A 20,054-nucleotide genomic window follows, 5' to 3' on the forward strand; every position below is an offset into this window, starting at 1 on the left:
CACAACACATCGAACCTTGAGGAGGATGGGCTACAACAGCAGAAGATGGGCTCTACTTGTCAACGGGACAATCTTTTTCTTTGAGGCACACAGAAGATTGGGTCAGAATTTGGTGCCACCAGCATGAAACAGTCCAGGCTGGTGGAGGTGGTGTGATGGTGTGGGGAATGTTTTCCTGGCACACTTTGGGTCTGTTAATACCAATCCGTCATTGCTTGAATACCACAGCCTATTTGAGGTACTATTGCTGACCATGTGACCACAATTTACCATCTTCTAATGGCTACTTTCAACATGTTAATGCACCATGTCACAAAGGTCATCACAAACTGGTTTCATGAATATGACGGAGTGCAGAGTCCCTCAGTGTTCTTCTAAGTCCCCAGATCTGAATCCAATAGAACACCTTTGGGATGTGGTAGAGTGAGAAATTGAAAGTGCACCTGAAAAATCTGCAGGATTTGATGATGCATTCATGTCAACATGGACCAGAATCTCAAAGGAATGTTTCCAACATCTTATGGAATCTATGCCATGAAGAATTGAGGCTGTTTTTAGAAGGGTGGCCTTACTCAGTATTAGTGTAGCATTCTTAATCAAGTGCTTGCTGAGTGTATAACGAGTTTCTATCACACTTACCTAGCTTTTTTAAAGGAACTGGACTCTCATTGATGTATTTATGATTTTCACTTATGTGTTTATTTACATTTGTAAGTCCTGTCACATTATCTTCTTATGAGAAGTTGTACTTTTACTCCATTTTCCACAGTCAAATGTAGTAGACAGATATAAAAAATGTGCACTGGCACTCAGACCACCAAGCCTATGAATTACATGGCCAAAATGAAGAATTTGTGGCCAGAATAACAAATGTTAATTGTATATAATTAATTTACCATAACTGTATTTACCAAAAGCACCAAAAACAGTCAGTTGTTTGAAAAAGTAAATATTTATTAAGAACTGTACATTAATAAGAATATCGCAATGACCATGGTGGTCCGCCCAGACGTCATGTAGTTTGTCATTCGGTGCTGTTTACCTACTACAGTGAGAGTCTCTCTGTGTAACATCTCACTTTAAGACTTTATTTCATAGATTAATATTAGAGAACTTTAGCCAGTGAAAGGGAGACCAGTTTGGCAGAGGATACCACCACGGTCACCACAGTCCCACGTTAACTATCGCAATGGTTGCAGCTAATGAATTTCAAAATGTTTCATTTCAAAAACCTTAGAAAATCTGATTAGTTTGGTTTCCAACTAAACAGGTTTGGTATTTTGTCAGTACTTTAGTCCTAACAGTTAAAACAGAGCAGCTTCACTTTTATTTGAGCACTGCTCTACAAGCTCTGTTATCTTGTCTCTACATTTAATTAAGCAAAAGATTTACGACCTTTTTCTTGTAGTCTTGACTGAAACTAGTTCAGTCTCACACTGTGGCGGTCTTACTGGACCCTTTATATCTTTACACACTAAAAATAATATGGTTAAGTTTCTTTTACAAAAATAAAAATAAATACTTTAGTTTCAACTATTCATACAATACAAGCATGGCCGAGAATGTTATCTCAAAATAGCTGTTAAAAAAGAGAACCAAAAAGTTTTTGCCTCAGCCCAACACATGCCAGCAGGCATCTTTTCATTAATGTATTGAATATAGCATCAAAAATGTTACACAAAACAACTATAAAGGAATAGATTAATGTTCCTCATCACAACACATTTCCCCTCCCAAAGACTTCTATAGACAAAAACAGCAAAATTGCCATGTGTAATATTGTATGAATGCAGCGATGCAGTTGGTGAGGCCTGATTAACTCTTGTGTGGTGTTCAGGTCTGTAGGACCCATTTTCAATGTTTACCAAAAGAAAAAATGATGTGAATTATTATTTTTTTCAACCTCAATTTCTTGGTCTTCACTCATTTTCTGTGAAGAACATATAAAATAACCCATTTTCAGTGTCTTCACTCTGTTCACCCCCCACACATTTATATTACACATGTGGTGTTGGCTGAACCTGCGGGGAGTAAAAGTGTGGAGGTGCTGTGTCCTTCACTCCGTTCTCCTCCTACATGGCCTGCTGTTAGTGTGTGTGTGTGTGTGTGAGGGTGGACAACATGGACAGGCTGCTGACTGGCTACAGCTGCTAAAGGAGAACCCTATGCTGGCCACTTGTGATATTTTAAACATCTGGTACTTTTATACAAATTGTTATGGATGTATTGATTTTAAAAAAACAATAGTGCAGTGGGTCGACCAGACCACTGAGTCACAAACACATCAACACCACACAAGGGTTAAGAACAGAAGGCATATAATCTTATAATGCTGTAATGTATCTGGAACTATTTTACGGCTCCACCCACATTTGAATATTGTGGGCAGTGATGCGCTTCTGTACCTCATTGCTTTCTAAGGCTTTCAGCTGGAGGAACACGGGTAACTAAAGCTGTCACATCCAGAATATTACACCCTTAAAAAAGTGGTTCTTTAGTAAATGGTTCTTTTCATAGTTAAATGGTTGTTCTCCATGACAAAAAACCTGTTAGATATGGTTATTTTAAACCTTTTAAAAATGGTTCTATATAGCACCAAAAAGGGTTCTGCTTGTTGCAAGTCATGGAACATTTTTGGTACTATATAGCGCTATTTTAGCTACAAGTGTAGTTACAAATAACAAAATAATGTGAATACATTAAAATATTGATACATAATTCACAAAGTAACCCAAGTATGTGATGTTGAACTGATCTTGTGTTTAAAGTTGTACAAAACTGAACACAAAGCTACATGCAGTTATTTGGTATGGAAGCCTGTAGTCGTATGCAAAAGTATGAACACCTGATCAAATGACGCTTTGTTGATTGTCTAAGTGAAAATAAGTTACACATCCTCTACAGAGAACAAAACAAAATATGACATTTTTTGTTAATTTTTTGACATTTTGACAGTTTAACATTCTAGTGGGAAAAACAAAACAGACAATGTGCCATAACATTTGCACAAATCATATTTTGTATTTTATTTCTCTATTATGATAAATTCAGCAAACAAACAGTAACTGTGCATTTAAGTGAGTTCTCTGTAGAAGATGTGTAGCTTAGTTTCACATAGAAAACATGTCATTTGACCAGGGTGCCCAAACTTTTGCTCAAAACTGTATGGAAGGTGCATTTAGCTATTTTTTTGTGGATTTTAGGTTAGACTGTAGGTTTTTTTTAAGAAGAATGAAGTATATCATTTAATGTATATTATTTACTGTTACACTGTCCTCATATAAACCACTATATATAAATAAATAAAACATCAATCCAGGCTGTTAAGAAAGGTTAAGCGTGAAGATGATGATGAAGATGCTGAAAGAGGTGGTACATCCAGGATGCACTCTGCTCTCTCGGTTTAACAGGGATTTTGTAGAAAATACAGCCATCGTAAGGTTCCACGGTACCGGCAGGTTACAGATGTTCCCTTCACAGCAGGAAATGCACACCTGCAGAATTTACACATCAGTAAACTGAAGTAAATACACATACATACACACAGTGCCACAGTAACACAAATCATTACAATCACCACACACACACACACACACATACACACACACACACACACACACACATTTCATTACACATGCACATTAAGGCCCAATCCCATTTCTTATTTTCACCCCTACCCTTTGTTTTTGAGTGTCACCTTGACTCTTGGAACTGAGTTACAAGGGGTAGTGGTTGAAATCTTCCTCTATAAAATGGGACCCTCTAATAAAGAACATTACTTCATTAACAGCTACTAGCGCTGCTCTGTAGGCGACCCTGCCAGTCTGCAGTGATAGCAGAAGAAGGTAAAGTTCAGCTCCTCACTGCTGGGCTTTCGTTACATTTAGGGCATCATATGCACTCAAAGAGGGGGGATGTGGAATCATTCATTATCGCCCACCCCTAATTCTTCAGTCATATGAAGCTGAAGTCAGATATTCGCCAGCTTCTTGTTTAAATGTTACTGTTCCACCTTAAATGGAGCAGCAGTTACATTCTGGCACCTCAGGCACCAGAACTGCTGCTACTATTTAAGATGGAACTGGGAATTTAGCCAGCTAGTTACTGAAACATCAGCACACTATTAGTGATTTTCTATGCTTGTTATGAAGAAAAGGACCATAATACACTGAAATGACATTAAACTAAGATCAAACAATGCTTATCGTAATTTTTAACAGAGAAAATTCTCACATTTGTGGGTTTCTTTGGTTGCAGCCATCTTGCCAATTTTTCTTTTTCTCTCATACCACTCCTTTGGAGTAAACCTCTGAAAAACCTCCGTTTGGAGGGCCACGTAGCCCAAACACTTCGCCCTACCCCTCTATCTCAACAAAAATCAGGACACCCTACCTCTAGGTGTGAGCAGGCAAAACAGAGGGGTAGGGCTAGGTGGTGAAATGGGATTGGGCCTTAAAAAATGTAATGAGTTCATTTCACTACCACATCGTTATCTTACAGCAGATTTCAACTACAGGATATTATTGCTCCACAGGATCATATACACAGACACATCACATATTTAAACGTGCCATGACATTAATGCAGGCAGGCTATGTTAACATACAGCATGTTGTCATTGCCTGCAAACTTGCGTAGAAACAGAAAACATGTAACGATGTTATATAATCAGGCAGTGTTCAGTCATTTGACTGGTACTGCAAGAGCAGGTGAATGGGTACCATGTAGCCTCCTTGCTCCACACAGCCAGTGGACGCACACTCATCCCGAGCCGCGCAGCGCTTCGTCACGGACACACTCTCCCCTCCGCTGTTCATCTGGTGGCGTGTGTAGCAGAATCTGGTGTCTTTACGGGATCAAAAACATCACACTGTCAGCCTCTAAAGCAGCAGGAGGCCAGTGGGAGAAGCAGAAATGGGTTACGGAGTGAAGAAGTGCTGCTGTGTGATTCTGTGTGTTTGTGTTTCTTCAAATAACTGACTCTGTGCCTTCGGGGATGATGTGATTGTAGGGCAGATTTACAGATGGATTTGTTGTCAAGCAGCAGGAATTGAGCGTAAAACATGCAAACCTTGAAAATATTAGACTGTCTTAGACTGGAGGTTCTGAACTTTGTCCACCTCAAGGTCCACCTATTCATCAGTGGAACACATGAGGCCCACAGGGACAAATAAATAAACATAAATAAATAAAAATGATAATATGTTATTATTAAATATACACCGATCAGACATAACATTATGACCACCTCCTTGTTTCTACGCTCATTGTCATTTTATCAGCTCCACTAACTATATAGGTGGATCATTCTCAGCACTGCAGTAACACTGATGTGGTGGTGGTGTGTTAGTGTGTGCTGTGCTGGTACAAGTGGATCAGACACAGCAGTGCTGCTGGAGTTTTTAAACACTGTGTCCACTCACTGTCCACTCTATTAGACACTCCTACCTTGTCAGTCCACCTCATGGATGTAAAGTCAGGGAGTGTTGGTCATCCTCTAATAAGTGGTCACAGGACGCTGCCCACAGGACACTGTTGGCTGGATATTTTTGGTCGGTGGACTATTCTCAGTCCAGCAGTGACACTGAGGTGTTTAAAAACTCCAGCAGCACTACTGTGTCTGATCCACTCAGACCAGCGCAACACACACTAACACACCACCACCACGTCAGTGTTACTGCAGTGCTGAGAATGATCCACCACCCAAATAGTACCTTCTCTGTGAGGGTCCATGGGGGTCCTGACCACTGAAGAATAGGGTAAAAGGGGGCAGAGAAACAGATGGACTACAGTCTGTAATTGTAGAACTACAAAGTGCACCTATATAGTAAGTGGAGCTGATAAAACGGACATTAATGGAATACTGAATGAAAAAATAAAACATTTTTTCCATTTAAACACATTGTTGATTTTAGAGCTGTTGCTGTCAGACATTTGCAGCAATATGCAGCGCATAACCATGAACATAAAGTATGAGCAGATCAGAAACACTAGCTTACGCAAGCTTGTTTCACACCAGACATCAATGCAACCCATTTTTTTATATCAGTCACTTGGATGAGTGGAACTCAGAGGAGGCAAAAAACAGATGAAGCGGCTTATTAATATTATATTGTGCCTTCACCAGCCCACTAAGGACCACTCGCTCCTCCTAAGTAAAAGCCACAGCACACTTGTGGTCCACAGCCCTGTGTTTGAGAAACCCTGTCTTAGAGAACAGCCACAGAGTTAAAGCCTATCTTAGAGCAGGGGTGTCAAACTCAACCACTAACAGGGCCATATTAAAAAATCTCAATGAATCTGTGGCCAAAGAATTGTACAACTACAAAGTGCTCCTATATGGTAAGTGGAGCTGATCAATTGGACGAAATGTAGACAAGAAGGAGGTGTATTTAATGAAGCGGGCGGTCAGTGTACATGTTTGCGTATGTGAATACCTTTAGGGCAGTATTGGTCAGGAGCCCAGCGGTTGCAGGAATAGTTATCCTCAGCATCCTCACAGGTGAAGCACTTAAAACCTCCAGGGTACGGGGTAGCTAGCAATACACAAGCCTCATATAAGAGTCCAGTCTATCCTCTCATCACAGCTGAATATCATGACCAGTCACTGACCACTATCAGAAACCTCTACTTTGTTGAGACTGTAGCGTAGGGGTGGGGAACTGGGGCCAAAGTCCAGCACAGTTTGGTCATTTCCCTGCTCTAGCACACCAACCAAACCTGTTAATTAACTCAGTTGAATCAGGCATGCTTGAGTAGGAATATCACCAAACTGTGTAGGAATCCCCACCCCTGCTGTAGCCCATCTGTTGATGCACAATATGTGTTAGCCATCCTCTAAAGCAGCGATCAGTCTTATCCACAAAGGGCTAAACTAAGCACTAACATATAATACATATGTTGAAGACTGATTGAACAAGCTGTGAACAAGGAATCAGCTGTGCTCCTGCTGGACTGGAATGAAAACTTGCAGCCATGCAGGCACTTTGTGTTAAGGGACGGCAGGGAGGTGGACCCAAGTGCAGAGAGGAAAACCTGTGAGAAAGGGTCTTAAATGAATTTACTGAGGTGATGGAGTGTGAATTGGGTGATTGTGCACATTGGGGTCGAGGTGGCTCAGAGCCGCTGATGTACTGATTGGTGGTCCAAAGAGTTACCGCTGCGCCACCGGGAAGCACAGACAGAAATGGGAAAAACACCTCAATGAATGTGAGATAAATAGCAGCAAAAAGGCAAACAAAGGGGACGCTGAAAGCAGCGTGCTCAAACAAAGGCTGAGATAGAAAAGTGAAATAAAAGATAATCAGAAAACAAAAACACTTCCACTGTGATTATGAGAGGAAGGTCAGCTTTATGTTTTACCTGTTTGCTCTTTGTGGAGCAAAAACTTTTTGTATGGCTTGGAGCCGTTTTTTTATTTAAGCCTTCTTTTTGGCTTTTAAGTAGTTTTGGGGCAATTTCTCTCTTTTGTTTTTCCAGCCCTCTTTTCTTTTTGTTTAGCCCTCATTTTGTTTAAATAACCACCTGGGCTAAGTACCATCCATACCGGTCACCCCTCTACCAAGGTGTGACATAGGGCTGCTGTTTGCCACAGCCATAGGTAGAGGAGTCCACAGGTGTGCCAGGTTGGGCCTAATCAGCCCAGGGCTTCTTGGAATTGAAGTTCCCTGAACTTGTGGCGCCTCGCCGCCGTCGCCCTCTGCTGGCGGCCAACAGCGCAGGCTGGGACCTTACACTTTGTGGATAACACTGGTGAAACCTGCTCTAGCCTTTCATCAGTGGTCAGTTTCTGAGCACAGGGGCCCTCTTGGCTGGACACACTTACCAGAAACACTATGATGCCAGTACCATGTCAGTGTCACTACTGTGTTTAGTATTGTTCACCACCCCTGACCAGTGACGAAAAGGGCAGAGGGTGGCTAACCAACTATGTATGACAAGAGTATACACGCAGTCCTGTTCCAAAGTCAGAGACCACCCTTCATTTCATTTCAAATCAAAACGGTTAAAAGAATTCATTTTTCAGCATCTGTAAAAAAGTAGAAAGCATATGCTGAACAGAAGATTACACACGACAAATATAATTAAATGTTTTTCAGTATGTAGTCTGTTTTCTCATTATCCAAGCAATCCCAAACTTTTTCATTGATGTTTGAGGTCTGGACAATGGGGTGGTCAGTCTATTGTTCTGAGAAAACAGCAGCTTCTTTGTTTAATTAGCCAGTTTACTACTTTTTGGTCGTCTTCTTTTTCTTGGCAGCTACACATCCTACACAAAGTATAGAGTCGTCTTCTCACAGTGGAAGGATGGACAGAAACACCTGTGGATGTTTTCAGATCTGAAGCAAGACTGGAGTTTGATTTTCTCTTCTCTGTCTAAGATGAACGTGTTGATTATCTGATGGGGACAGTTTTGATGGTCTACCAGATCTTGCAAGGTTATTAGGAGCTCCATTTTCTCTATAACCTGATATAATTTGATAACTCTAGTTTTGGAAGCTCCTGTTTTCTTCTCTTATTTGATATTTTACATCTTATATCTTGGATTATCTTATATCTAGCCAGTTTCTGCCGCAGGGGCCTAGGCCACCAGGGCCCCCCCCGCAATCTCCCACTGCCTATACGGCACTGCACCGCTCCCCCATGCTGGACCTTGCGGGTGGTGGGCCCACATGGTCTCCCCACGTTGCCTCTTTGGGCTGAGACCGGCAGGGTTACATGGGCTGCCCAGCCACCAGGCACTCGCCAGGGGATGCTACCCCCAGGCCTGGCTCCAGGGGTAGGTCCCGGTGACCCTCTCCCGGGCAGGGTACACGATTGTCTGTGTCCATTTTTCATAGAGGATTTTCTTATATCTAATCTCCTCAGAAGTATCTCCTGGCAACTTGTTATTACTGGCTGTTTTGACTGGAAATGAATAAATGAGTGGTCCCTGATATTTGCACAGTACTGTATATGGTGGACTCATAAGGAAGGTGTACTTATCGGGGTCTGTTTAAAGACAGCTGTTGTCATCATGTTTGTGTTTTTTCCAGTAAATGGGATGAACTGTAAGAGCTGACTTCTGGCTGCTGGTGCTGGTACCTGACGGATGGAGGTTAATGATGTCCTTTAGAGTGAAGTCCCGGGACAGAACCACCCAATCAGGAATAAGCGTCACCAGAAGAAGCCAACTGAGGCTGAGCCAGACCACCATGACTGGACGATTTCACAATTACCCAGCATTCCGTCCGGCATCCCACATCATGCCCCACCCATCACCTGGAGACAGGGAAAGATGAAGGACAAGAATTAGACACACAAAAGCTCGCTGAGGGGTACAGGACAGGCAGAAGTGCGAGACTATGGTGTGTGTGGGTGTGTGTGTGTGTGTGTGTGTGTGTGTGTGTGTGTGTGCGTGTGTGTATCTTCTCAGCTGCACTACTGAATATGAGTGGAATTCTCTATTAAAATGTGATCTCCAAATCAATTATACTATCAATTATTACTAACAGTTATGGTAACTATTATTACTAACACTATTCTAAACTATTTTTAATTTGGTGTTATAATTAATGAAATAGTTAATAAAAAAATTAGTATGAATATGAATTCAAACAATATTACTAAGAATGTAATACAGAAGTGGTGGTAATGCTGAATAGAACAGAAAGAAACTCAGTGATCAGAAAAGATTGTCACTGTATGAATTATTGAAAGGGAGAAAACAGATTAAAGAGAGAGAGAGAGAGAGAGAGACTGTGAGTGAAGGCAAGATCATTAGTGTGTGCCCTTTCATAATGAGCTCATAACAAGCCCATCTGCCACTACACACACACACACACACACACACACACACACACACACACACACCCCTAACTCACCCACCACTCACTAATGTAAACTTTCGTGGTCCGCAAGTGAAAATCGCACACACCCTCTTTTAGCATCTCTCTCCCTCACTCTCTCTCTCTCTCTCTCTCTCTCTCACTGACAAACACACACAGAATACACTTCCATCATTCTGTCAGACAGTTATCTGAAGTGACTGTGTGAGCACTGACCGGACATTTAAGGATAAGAGGAGCTGAGAGAGATGGATGTTTGTTCACTGTTTCTGGTCAGTGCTTTACTTTAGCAGCAGTGTTACTGGCTACATTCTAAGAATGGGCATTCCAGTCAAATTAAATATAATTTTTTATGGTATTATTCAAACAATATTCATATATGTCCCTGCCCATCTCTACCCCACAAAGGGAAAAAAACTACAGGAATTTTGGCTACAGGCTACTGCACCAGGAAACAGTGACCAGAGAAAGTGACGCCACTTAGCATCGTACCATTTGTATACTATATTAAACCCAGACCCAGAGCACAGATCCACAGTAGGACACATGTGGCTTGAAATTTACACCGAGATCAGTGGTTCTTAAGAGAATGTATAATAGAATAATAATAGAGACTCTTTTGCATAAAGAAAATCCTAAAGTTCATGACCATTCAAATATTATACAACATATAATATAATATTACACAGATCAGGCATAACATTATGACCATTATATCCTTGTTTCTACACTCATTGTCCATTTTATCAGTGCCACTTACTATATAGGTGCACTTTGTAGCTCTACAATTACAGACTGTAGTCCATCTGTTTCTCTGCATACTTTGTTAGCCCCCTTTTACCCTGTTCTTCAGTGGTCAGGACCCCCATGGACCCTCACAGAGCAGGTACTATTTGTATTATATCTGAGTGGATCAGACACAGATTTTAAACACCTCAGTGTCACTGCTGGACTGAGAATAGTCCACTAACCAAACCTATCCAGGCAACAGCGTCCTGTGGGCAGCGTCCTGTGACCACTGATGAAGGACTAGAGGATGAGCAACACAAACTGTGCAGCAGCAGATGAGCTATCGTCTCTGACTTTACATCTACAAGGTGGACTGACAAGGTAGGAGTGTCTAATAGAGTGGACAGTGAGTGGACACAGTGTTTAAAACTCCAGCAGCACTGCTGTGTCTGATCCACTCAGACCAGCACAACACACACTAACACACCACCACCACGTCAGTGTTACTGCAGTGCTGAGAATGATCCACCACCCAAATAGTACCTGCTCTGTGAGGGTCCATGGGGGTCCTGACCACTGAAGAACAGGGTAAAAAGGGGCTAACAAAGTATGCAGAGAAACAGATGGACTACAGTCTGTAACTGTAGAACTACAAAGTGCACCTATAGAGAAAGTGGAGCTGATAAAATGGAGTGTAGAAACAAGGAGGTGGTCATAATGTTATGCCTGTATATCCAACATATAATATCCAACATTCTCATGCATCCTTACATCATTAGCATAATATAATCTGACTTGCAGTGGAAAGAAAGAGTGCAACAGTTTATTACCTAAAGATAAGCTCAGGGTTATTTAATTAACAAATATTTGAACTTGTTCTGAGTTTGTTCTGTAGCTGTTATTGGAAATTTTAGTCCTTTAAAATTGGTATTGACCACATCATTTTCATATAGTTTTCATATAGATTGGGCCCCAACTTCTGTCTGACATGAATATGGATGCATATAATAAGGGAAAATGGCTTATTTTACATAAGAAGTGACTAAAAAGTAGCAGAATGATGAACTTGATGAATTTAATGTTGTTCTTGTCCAGAGGCAGTATCACTCCAGACAGCACGGACCATACTGGACATTCTCAGCACACACTATCACTCATCACACACTCTCCCTTATCACACACACTTCAAATAGTTTTCCTGGTCCTCTTAAAGCATTTATGTTGCAGTACAGATCAGATTACCTCTCATCTAATGGACAGTTTTTCAAGTTTGTAGTCAGGTGCATGTAGTTGGACCAGTTGTTTGTATAATGTCATGGATACATGCACTGCTGAAAGGTCAGACAGATGTCTGTCCCTACCCCCCAGACAAACAGACAGAGAGACAGACAGACAGGTGTAGACTACTCTGATTAATGTACGCTGTTATGTAGGGCTGCACAGTATGAATAATATACTACATTATGATTACAGTGATATACCCTGCATTTTCAATATGCCTTACAATACAGTAAAGCACAACTGAACCCTTGATGTAACAAAATAGCCTGTCCTGCATACATTTTTGACCACTATTGGGACCAAAATGTTACTTTAGTAGATGCATTAGTTGTCTAAACATGCAAAGAAGTAGCTGTCAGCAATAGTTACCCTACAGTACAGTATAATACGGAAACTTGCATGGATAAATAAAACTTCTTTTCCTCCACATTTGGGGAGAATGAGGTTGGTTGGCACAGGGGACGGTTGGCAGAGGGTTAATTTCTGGGTGAGCAGGGGAAACAAAAATGTAGTATAAAAATGAGTAATGCTAGCTAGCTAATATAAAGTAAATACAGAGCTGTGCCCTGCTTGGCACACTGACTTTGGGGTTGGTTTGCACACGTTTCAGCCTGCCCACATGTAGGTCTATTATGAAAAACATTGATTATTCTATATTATATGCTGCACACACACTAAAAAGCATACCAAATAGAATGCAGCACTGTACTATATTACTGTTTATATTAAATGTGTAAATTAAATTCATGTTAAAAAGACTGATATAAATATTAATTATAAATATATTCATTTTGAATTATGATGTTTAATATAGGGCAATGAAAGAATGTCATTATTTAAAGTGATTATTATATTTTTATTCTTCAGTACAAGCCAATTATAAAATAAACAAAACATTTCTAGTGTTTACCTAATTCAAATATTTGGTTTCCACTGAATGCCTTTTAAATATTATTATTTCTATTTGTTGCTTTATGCTTTTTATCACTGGGCCAACCATCCCCAAAACACAAACTTAGTCATGAATGCACTGATTCCAGGAAATCTTTTCTGGCATTGAAAGAGTTTTTTAGCTAAAATGTTCAGCCTTTATTTGCTGCTAGTTGGTTTATCATACCTTATACAACAGTTAGTTCCAGCCATGCAAGCTGATTGGTTTAGAAGTGTTCAAACCGCGCTGTTATTTCGGCATAACATCACAGGTTTTTCACAAACACTGTATCACTCCATTGAGACGCTGTTGCTAAGCAAAGACTTTGATATCTGTAGGAGACGCTCAAGCCATTTGAACATTTTACTTCTTACTTTGCCACAAACAGAAAATGGATACTGTTAAGATCACATTTGACCAGGAGCCGATTTGATCAGACTCTGAAGATGACACTACACTAAATTTCCAAACTGTCATCACCACTGAGCAGCTTTTCAGTCGGCAGCTGTGACAGAAGAACACCTGAACAACCTGGAATTAGCCAGAAATGAACCGAATACCATTTGCCAAACAAAATGGGCTGTAAGATGCTTTACAGACTGGCTGGAACAAAACAACATTAATATCGATCTAACAAAAAAAGACAACACTGAGCTGAACTTGATATTTCCGCAGTTTTACAGCTCAGTCTGCACTTCAAAAGGCAAGGCTTACAGTAGGCTGATATAGCAACAAGCTGCTTGTTAAGGAACTATAATTTGGTGAAGGAACTGCGAAGATTAAAACATATTAAACGCCGCGTTCACGGCCCAGTTTACTTATTTCTGACTTTATTTAACTGTTGTATAAAAGCAATAGAACACTCGAGGTTGTGTGTTATCACGACAACACACTCCCTCTCATGTTCTATTGCGTAAGTATGATATGCCTGGAATATACAGCAGAGAGTGAAAACTGTGCCAGCCAACCTTGCTCTTTCCTGCTGGAGATGAGGATCTTAAGACCGCTAATAATCAATCTATACACAAAAACAAGGCCTCTGAATATAAAACCAAGGTGAACACACCTGTAGCCAAGACTACTGATGGTAGTCTTAGTAAAATAAGCTTCCTCTACAATCCAGAATCCAGAACGCTTTTTGTGCTCAATAGTTAGAGGATCAAGTCTGCCAGCAGATATATGAGAAAACGCGTCTTCACAGCACAGGCTGTGGCACATTTGCAACATCAACAAAACAGATGATGTACACTGAAACTGCAGTGAGGAGAACGGATAATATATTATGGATAACATCTCCATAGAGAAATGTCAAATATGGCAATATACAGATTTTAAATATATGATATGTATTAGCATATATGGATTTCCCTTATTTATCCAGTTTACATTTGTCACATATGGACATATATGCCAACTTATTTGAAATTAGCCATTTTCAAATATGGGACTTATATTTCATCCATATAGCAACATATACAAGCATTTTCTTTTATATTATATATAATATTATAGATCATTATATGATCTATAATATTATACTATATGCCTCAACCTTTATGAAACGGGGTCAACAGTCCTCAGCCTTTTGCCACACTGCAATGTTCCAACATCGAGATAGTTCAATAATAAGCGATATATCGTGCATCCTTGTTATTATGCTACGTTATCCTCTCCTCAGTCTCAGACCAGAGCCACAGAAACCTGCGGAGCGAATAATGTACACAGACGGGGTTTTAACAGGTGTATTTCAGCCTCGTTTGGCTTAAACAGTTCACTGTTCCACCAAACCCCACCCGAAAAGATGAACTATCAGTCAGACTCACCGTCTGTGCTCGGTCCTCACAGCGGCTCCTCACTGAGAGAAGAGGTGAAGCAGCGTTTCGGTTTTCGCCCGCGTGGTGCTGAAGAGGGCGTGGCTTGCTGATGTGTTTCTGGAGTGGGCGTGGCCGATCTGAGGATGTAAGCTGCATGTGTTTCCAAGCCTGCTGGTTTCGCTGCATTGAGAACTAGTCTCCCTGCTCTAACGACACATTTCAGCCTCATCAAGCGGTCAGGAAAGTTCAGTCAGGTTTGTTAGAGCAGTAAAACACTAAGTATTCACCTCCACCCCCTTGTTTTCGAGTGTCACCTTGCCCCTTGAAACTGAGTTACAAAGGGTAGCGGTTGAAATTTGGGCTCAATCCCATTTCTTCTTTTTACCCCTACCCCTTGTTTTCGAGTGTCACCCTAACCCCTTGGAACTGAGTTACAAGGAGTAGTGGTTGAAACCTTGCCCTACGAAATGGGACCCTCAAATAAGAATATTACTTCATTAACAGCTACTGATGCTGCTCTGTAGGCGACCCTACCCGTCTGCAGTGACAGCAAAGGAGGGTAAAGTTCAGCTCTTCACTGCTGGGCTTTAGTTACATTTAGGGCATCATATTCCTTCAAAGAGGGGTTTAAGACAATTATTTATTATCGCCCACCCCTAATTCTTTGGTGATACGAAGCTGAAGTCAGATATTCACCAGGTTCTTGTTCGAATTGTCCCGTTCCACCTTAAATGGTGCAGAAGTTACATTCTGGCACTTCAGGTGTCAATGCTGCTGGACAATTTAAGGTGGAACGGGAAAGTTAGCTGGCTACCGAGACATTAGCATGCTATTAGCGATTTCTTATGCTTGTTATGAAGAAAACAACCATAATACATTGAAACGACATTAAACTAAGATAATACAGTGGTTATCGTATTTTTTGGTTGCGCTGGTCTGAGTGGATCAGACACAGCAGTGCTGCTGGAGTTTTTAAACACCTCAGTGTCACTGCTGGACTGAGAACAGTCCACCAACCAAACCTATCCAGCCAACAGCGTCCTGTGGGCATCGTCCTGTGACCACTGATGAAGGACTAGAGGATGACCAACACAAACTGTGCAGCAGCAGATGAGCCATCGTCTCTGACTTTACATCTACAAGGTGGACTGATAAGGTAGGAGTGTCTAATAGAGTGGACAGTGAGTGGACACAGTGTTTAAAAACTCCAGCAGCACTGCTGTGTCTGATCTACTCGTACCAGCGCAACACACACTAACACACCACCATGTCATTGTTACTGCAGTGCTGAGAATGATCCACCGCCCAAATAGTACCTGCTCTGTGAGGGTCCATGGGGGTCCTGACCACTGAAGAACAGGGTAAAAGGGGGCTAACTAAGTATGCAGAGAAACAGATGGACTACAGTCTGTAACTGTAGATCTACAAAGTGCACCTATAGAGAAAGTGGAGCTGATAAAATGGACAATGAGCTTAGAAACAAGGAGGTGGTCATAATGTTAAGCCTGATCGGTGTATAATACTGATTCAGTATTGATGCAGTGATGTCAGAGACTGCATCACATTTGATCATGATATCTGCAGCTACAGTAAAAGCTCAAGTGAAGTTTGGAAACATCACACAGGAATGATGTCATGCTTTGAGGGCTTGGTCCTGCATACATCATTTCTAGCCCTAGGATGGCCACAAATCAAATTTCCTCGCTGAATCAAAACTACAGTAGTTTCCTAAGGGCTGATGGACCACACATCAACTCTGCACCTGAACATTTCCTCTCTTTCTTTTAGCTAAATTCCACTGTATCACAGCAGAGTTATGGCTTGGGAATTGAGGGCATGTCCTGTGTAAAACACAGTTGCTGAGTTTCTTCAAAAAACATATAAATCTGTCCTGGAGTCTCCCGCACCTCATCTATGTCTGTAGAGGGAAGGAAGTATGTGTATCTCTGATTAGTGGTATGCAGCAGATAAGAGGAAACCCAGAGCGGAAGGAGGTGATTACTACGTCATTTGAAGTGACATGTGCCGTGCATTTAGTCCTGTACTTAGACCTAAGGCTTCAAGTGAAGTGTGAAAGCACCTGCAACTCTGTTTTCAAGCTTAATGTCTGAAGAATGAAGCATTTCTACTTTTTTACTCCGGATTCTTCTTTGCTGGCTGTATGTTTTAGACACTAAATCAGTCTCGGCCGTCGGCCCCTCAGTGCCTGATCTCTCAATGGGGCTATTGAACGAACACTTGTCTTTTTTTTCAGTCATCATGCCCTGAACAGTTTGTGGATCAAAGCGAGAACCAGATTAAAACTTAACTTTCAAGGAGAGGCCTGCTTTCATCTCTACCAACATACACACACAATCCTTTCCTAGAGTCCTTTTGACCTTTGGATTAGACTTGAATTCCTGAAAAAATAAAGGCAGATGGATTTCAGGATTTAATCCAATTTGAAAAAACGGAACCCACTGGTGAAGCAAATGCAGCTACAAGATGAATCAGTCCTGCGGTGTGTGTTGTATTCATGCCCTCACGCTAAAGGTGTACCATGCTGTATGGTACAGCTACACTCTCATAAATAAAGGGACTAAACTGTCACTGGGGCACAGGGGTGGGACCCTCAAGGGTACATCTTGGTACCTTTAGTCAGGGAATGTAATTGTACCATATACCATAAATTATATTTTCTAAGTTGTATTGACTCCACAGCCCCCGTCTCGTCTCCAGGCTTTTTATTTTATTGTTCTGTTTTAAAACATTCGGTTATGAAAAGGTACAAATACGTACTTTTCACCTGGAAAAACTTATTTAAGGTACACATTTGGACCTTAACACCACTGTTGTACCTTTGAGGGAACATTTACATTGTTTGTACCTTGATGAACAAAAAATGTACCTGTACAGAACCTTTATTTCTAACAGTGTACAAAAATGTGATCACGCATTTGTCATCATTTCCACTCAATGAATTTGGTTACCCTTCCTGCCCAGTCACCAAGCACACCAAACTGGGGGGCTGGAGCCTGAAACAGTGCAGACCATCGCTTGGTCAAACACAATCATTACAGAATCGTCACACATCATCACTAACCAGAATATCTGTCTGAGACTTTTCACGTAAGACTAAATCACTGCTGTCAGAACAAAACCTTGTATCTCCATTTTTGTCATTTTTCAGGTATTGACACACTTTAAAAGTTCCCGTTTTCCTATTTTGGGTAAATTTCATGATGAATGCACCAACATTAATGACCCAAAATGACTTGCAAAAAAGTCTGGTTCCATTGACTTACATTTAAAGTAGAGTATGTTTTTTCCTTCTCCTGTAAAGTTACCATTTCGGAGATTCAAGCTTTTGTTCCAACAACAGCGAAATGCTAAAAGCTAAATCAGAGCTTGAGGCTCCACCACTGTCTCTACTGTTGTCCTTCTTAACTCTACACTCTTAAAAAAGATGGTTCTTCCAGGGTTCTTTAGTAAAGGGAACAGTTCTATTTAGAACAAAAAACAGCTTAAGAAATAAAGGAATCTTTTTTGGTGCTTTATAGAAGCACTGTGAGAAAGGTTCTATATAGAACCATACACAACACAGTTTCCCTCAATCTGAAGAACAATTTCACCATGGAAAGAACCATTTAAGCATGCAAACGGTTCTATATAGAAATACACACTTTAAAAAGATGGTTCTTCAAGGCTTCTTTAATAAAGAAAATTGTTCTATATAGAACCATGAACACTCAAAGATCCCTTTGCATGATTAAAGGGTTCTTTACATCATGAAAGCGATCTCCAGATTGATGGAGAATGTGCTGTAGATGGTTCTGTATACAACCTCTTTGAAAAAGGTTCTGCTGTTGTTACGATGTTAAACTTGTAATAATAGAAGAACCCGTTTGGTGCTATATCCTTTTTAAAAAGGTTCTATATAGAACCAGATTCAACACATTCTCCATCAATATGAAGATCCCTTTCATGATGCAAACATGGCCCTGTTCCAACTTTTTTGAGATGCGTTGCTGCCATCAAGTTCTAAATGAGTTAATATTTTTCATGAAATGGTAAAATGTCTCACTTTTAACATCTGATATGTGTTCTATGTTCTACTGTGAATAAAATGTGGGTCTATGAGGTTTGCAGATCATTGCATTCTGTTTATATTTACATTTACATTTTACACAGCGTCCCAACTTTTTTGGAACTGGGTTTGTATCTTCAACAGCGTTGATGTTTAATAGTAGACTAACTTTCATTAGACATTATTTCAGTGTGCTGGAGTGTTAGCATATAGCATTATTTCTGTTTTGACTGCTAAACGACCTCGTAATTCAGAGGATCCAGTCATGGTTGAGGAAGAGACATACAAAAGACGAAACAAATTGTTTACCACAGGGTGCGACAGCGGCAGTTTGTCAAAAACGGCCTTCATTTTTTCCGTAGAGAAAACCAGCTTAGGCCTGCATTTCCTTATAAGGGCGTAAGGGCGACTGCAAAATGACATACAACTGCCATTTCTGTTTGTTTATCCTTCCTGCCAAAGTACTGAGCTCCTTCATTATTGTTCCTGTTCTTTGTATTTTCTGTTAGGATTATGAGAGAAAACATGTGACCACCACACAGCCTCCAGAGGACCCCTCCTACTTTCACAATTCTGTTAAGCAGTGGGAAATGGACACAGGTACTTGACCAGGGTTCAGATAGTTATGCGTTTGGATTAGTACCAGTAGAAAATGCATTAGTACTCAGATGATATTTAGACAGTGATATGACGGCAAATATGGCATCAATATTAAGCAAAAACTTCAAAAATTCAAATTCCCTTATGAAAATGGCAGTTGTAGCATATCTTAACACAAGTCATGGAGATACGAGGTTTAGCTACAACAGCGATTGTATCACCAGTGTGTCTGTGCACACTGTACAATATATGCTTGATATTTAGTTCTCTGTCACATCACATCGTCATTTTCATAATTATAATATAACAGAGAGGATTACACACTGTTGGCTGATTCAGTTGTTGAAGCGGATTTTTCGGATCGTGTAGCCTTTGGAGAGAGCTTTGATAAATCAGGGCTGAGGAATGTGTGCATGCAGTGTCCAGTTACTGCAGGGCTTTAGGGAGTATCAGAGCAGGCTTAAGAACCCTGAGTGTGGGGCCTTCCAGATCCCAGATCTAGCTGCTCTTTCTGTCCGTGATATGCTAGTTTTAAGTCCTAGGTGATACAATATTACCTGGATCTGTAGACCAACTGCTGTAGAATTAGCCTTCCTTTGTGATGGACAGTCACAGCCTTGTTAGTGGTCGAGGAGGAAATGGCTCCCCAGTGGACAAGCTGATCCTAACTACAGTCTTTTTAACAATATTTGCTTTTCAAATTTGTAATTTTTCAAACAAATAGTATTTGAAAATCACATTGAGGATGTTCTTAATGTTCTATATTGTTATTACCAAAAACTGTAGTAGTCAGTGGCCTGCCCTTA

At 40.7% G+C, this 20,054-nt stretch overlaps 1 protein-coding gene across 2 annotated transcripts; it reads right to left on the bottom strand.

The window, feature by feature from the left end:
- Nucleotides 1-3,143: 3,143 nt before the first annotated feature.
- LOC118807490 (ly6/PLAUR domain-containing protein 6-like) lies at nucleotides 3,144-14,617 on the bottom strand. Of its 2 annotated transcripts, XM_036569511.1 has the most exons (6): nucleotides 14,592-14,617; nucleotides 14,321-14,469; nucleotides 9,085-9,261; nucleotides 6,438-6,536; nucleotides 4,722-4,846; nucleotides 3,144-3,494 (listed from the first exon to the last, which is right to left on the bottom strand). In XM_036569511.1, exons 3-6 carry the CDS (start codon nucleotides 9,194-9,196, stop codon nucleotides 3,324-3,326), a joined length of 507 nt encoding a protein of 168 aa, XP_036425404.1. In that variant the 5' UTR covers nucleotides 9,197-9,261; nucleotides 14,321-14,469; nucleotides 14,592-14,617; the 3' UTR covers nucleotides 3,144-3,323. The 2 variants fall into 2 exon arrangements, with proteins under 2 accessions (XP_036425404.1, XP_036425403.1); XM_036569510.1 differs by lacking the exon at nucleotides 14,321-14,469.
- Between the last annotated feature and the right edge of the window lie 5,437 nt (nucleotides 14,618-20,054).

This window comes from Colossoma macropomum, unplaced genomic scaffold (genome assembly GCF_904425465.1).
Source record: "Colossoma macropomum unplaced genomic scaffold, Colossoma_macropomum, whole genome shotgun sequence".
Taxonomy (NCBI): Eukaryota; Metazoa; Chordata; class Actinopteri; order Characiformes; family Serrasalmidae; genus Colossoma; species Colossoma macropomum.

Coding starts and splice junctions, on each gene's coding strand:
- LOC118807490 (XM_036569510.1), bottom strand. CDS start 9,196: ATGGTGGTCTGGCTCAGCCTCAGTTGGCTTCTTCTGGTGACGCTTATT. Junction 4,847..6,437: donor TGACCAATACTGCCCTAAAG/GTATTCACATAC, acceptor GATCCCGTAAAG/ACACCAGATTCTGCTACACA. Junction 3,495..4,721: donor TGGAGCAAGGAGGCTACATG/GTACCCATTCAC, acceptor TAAATTCTGCAG/GTGTGCATTTCCTGCTGTGA.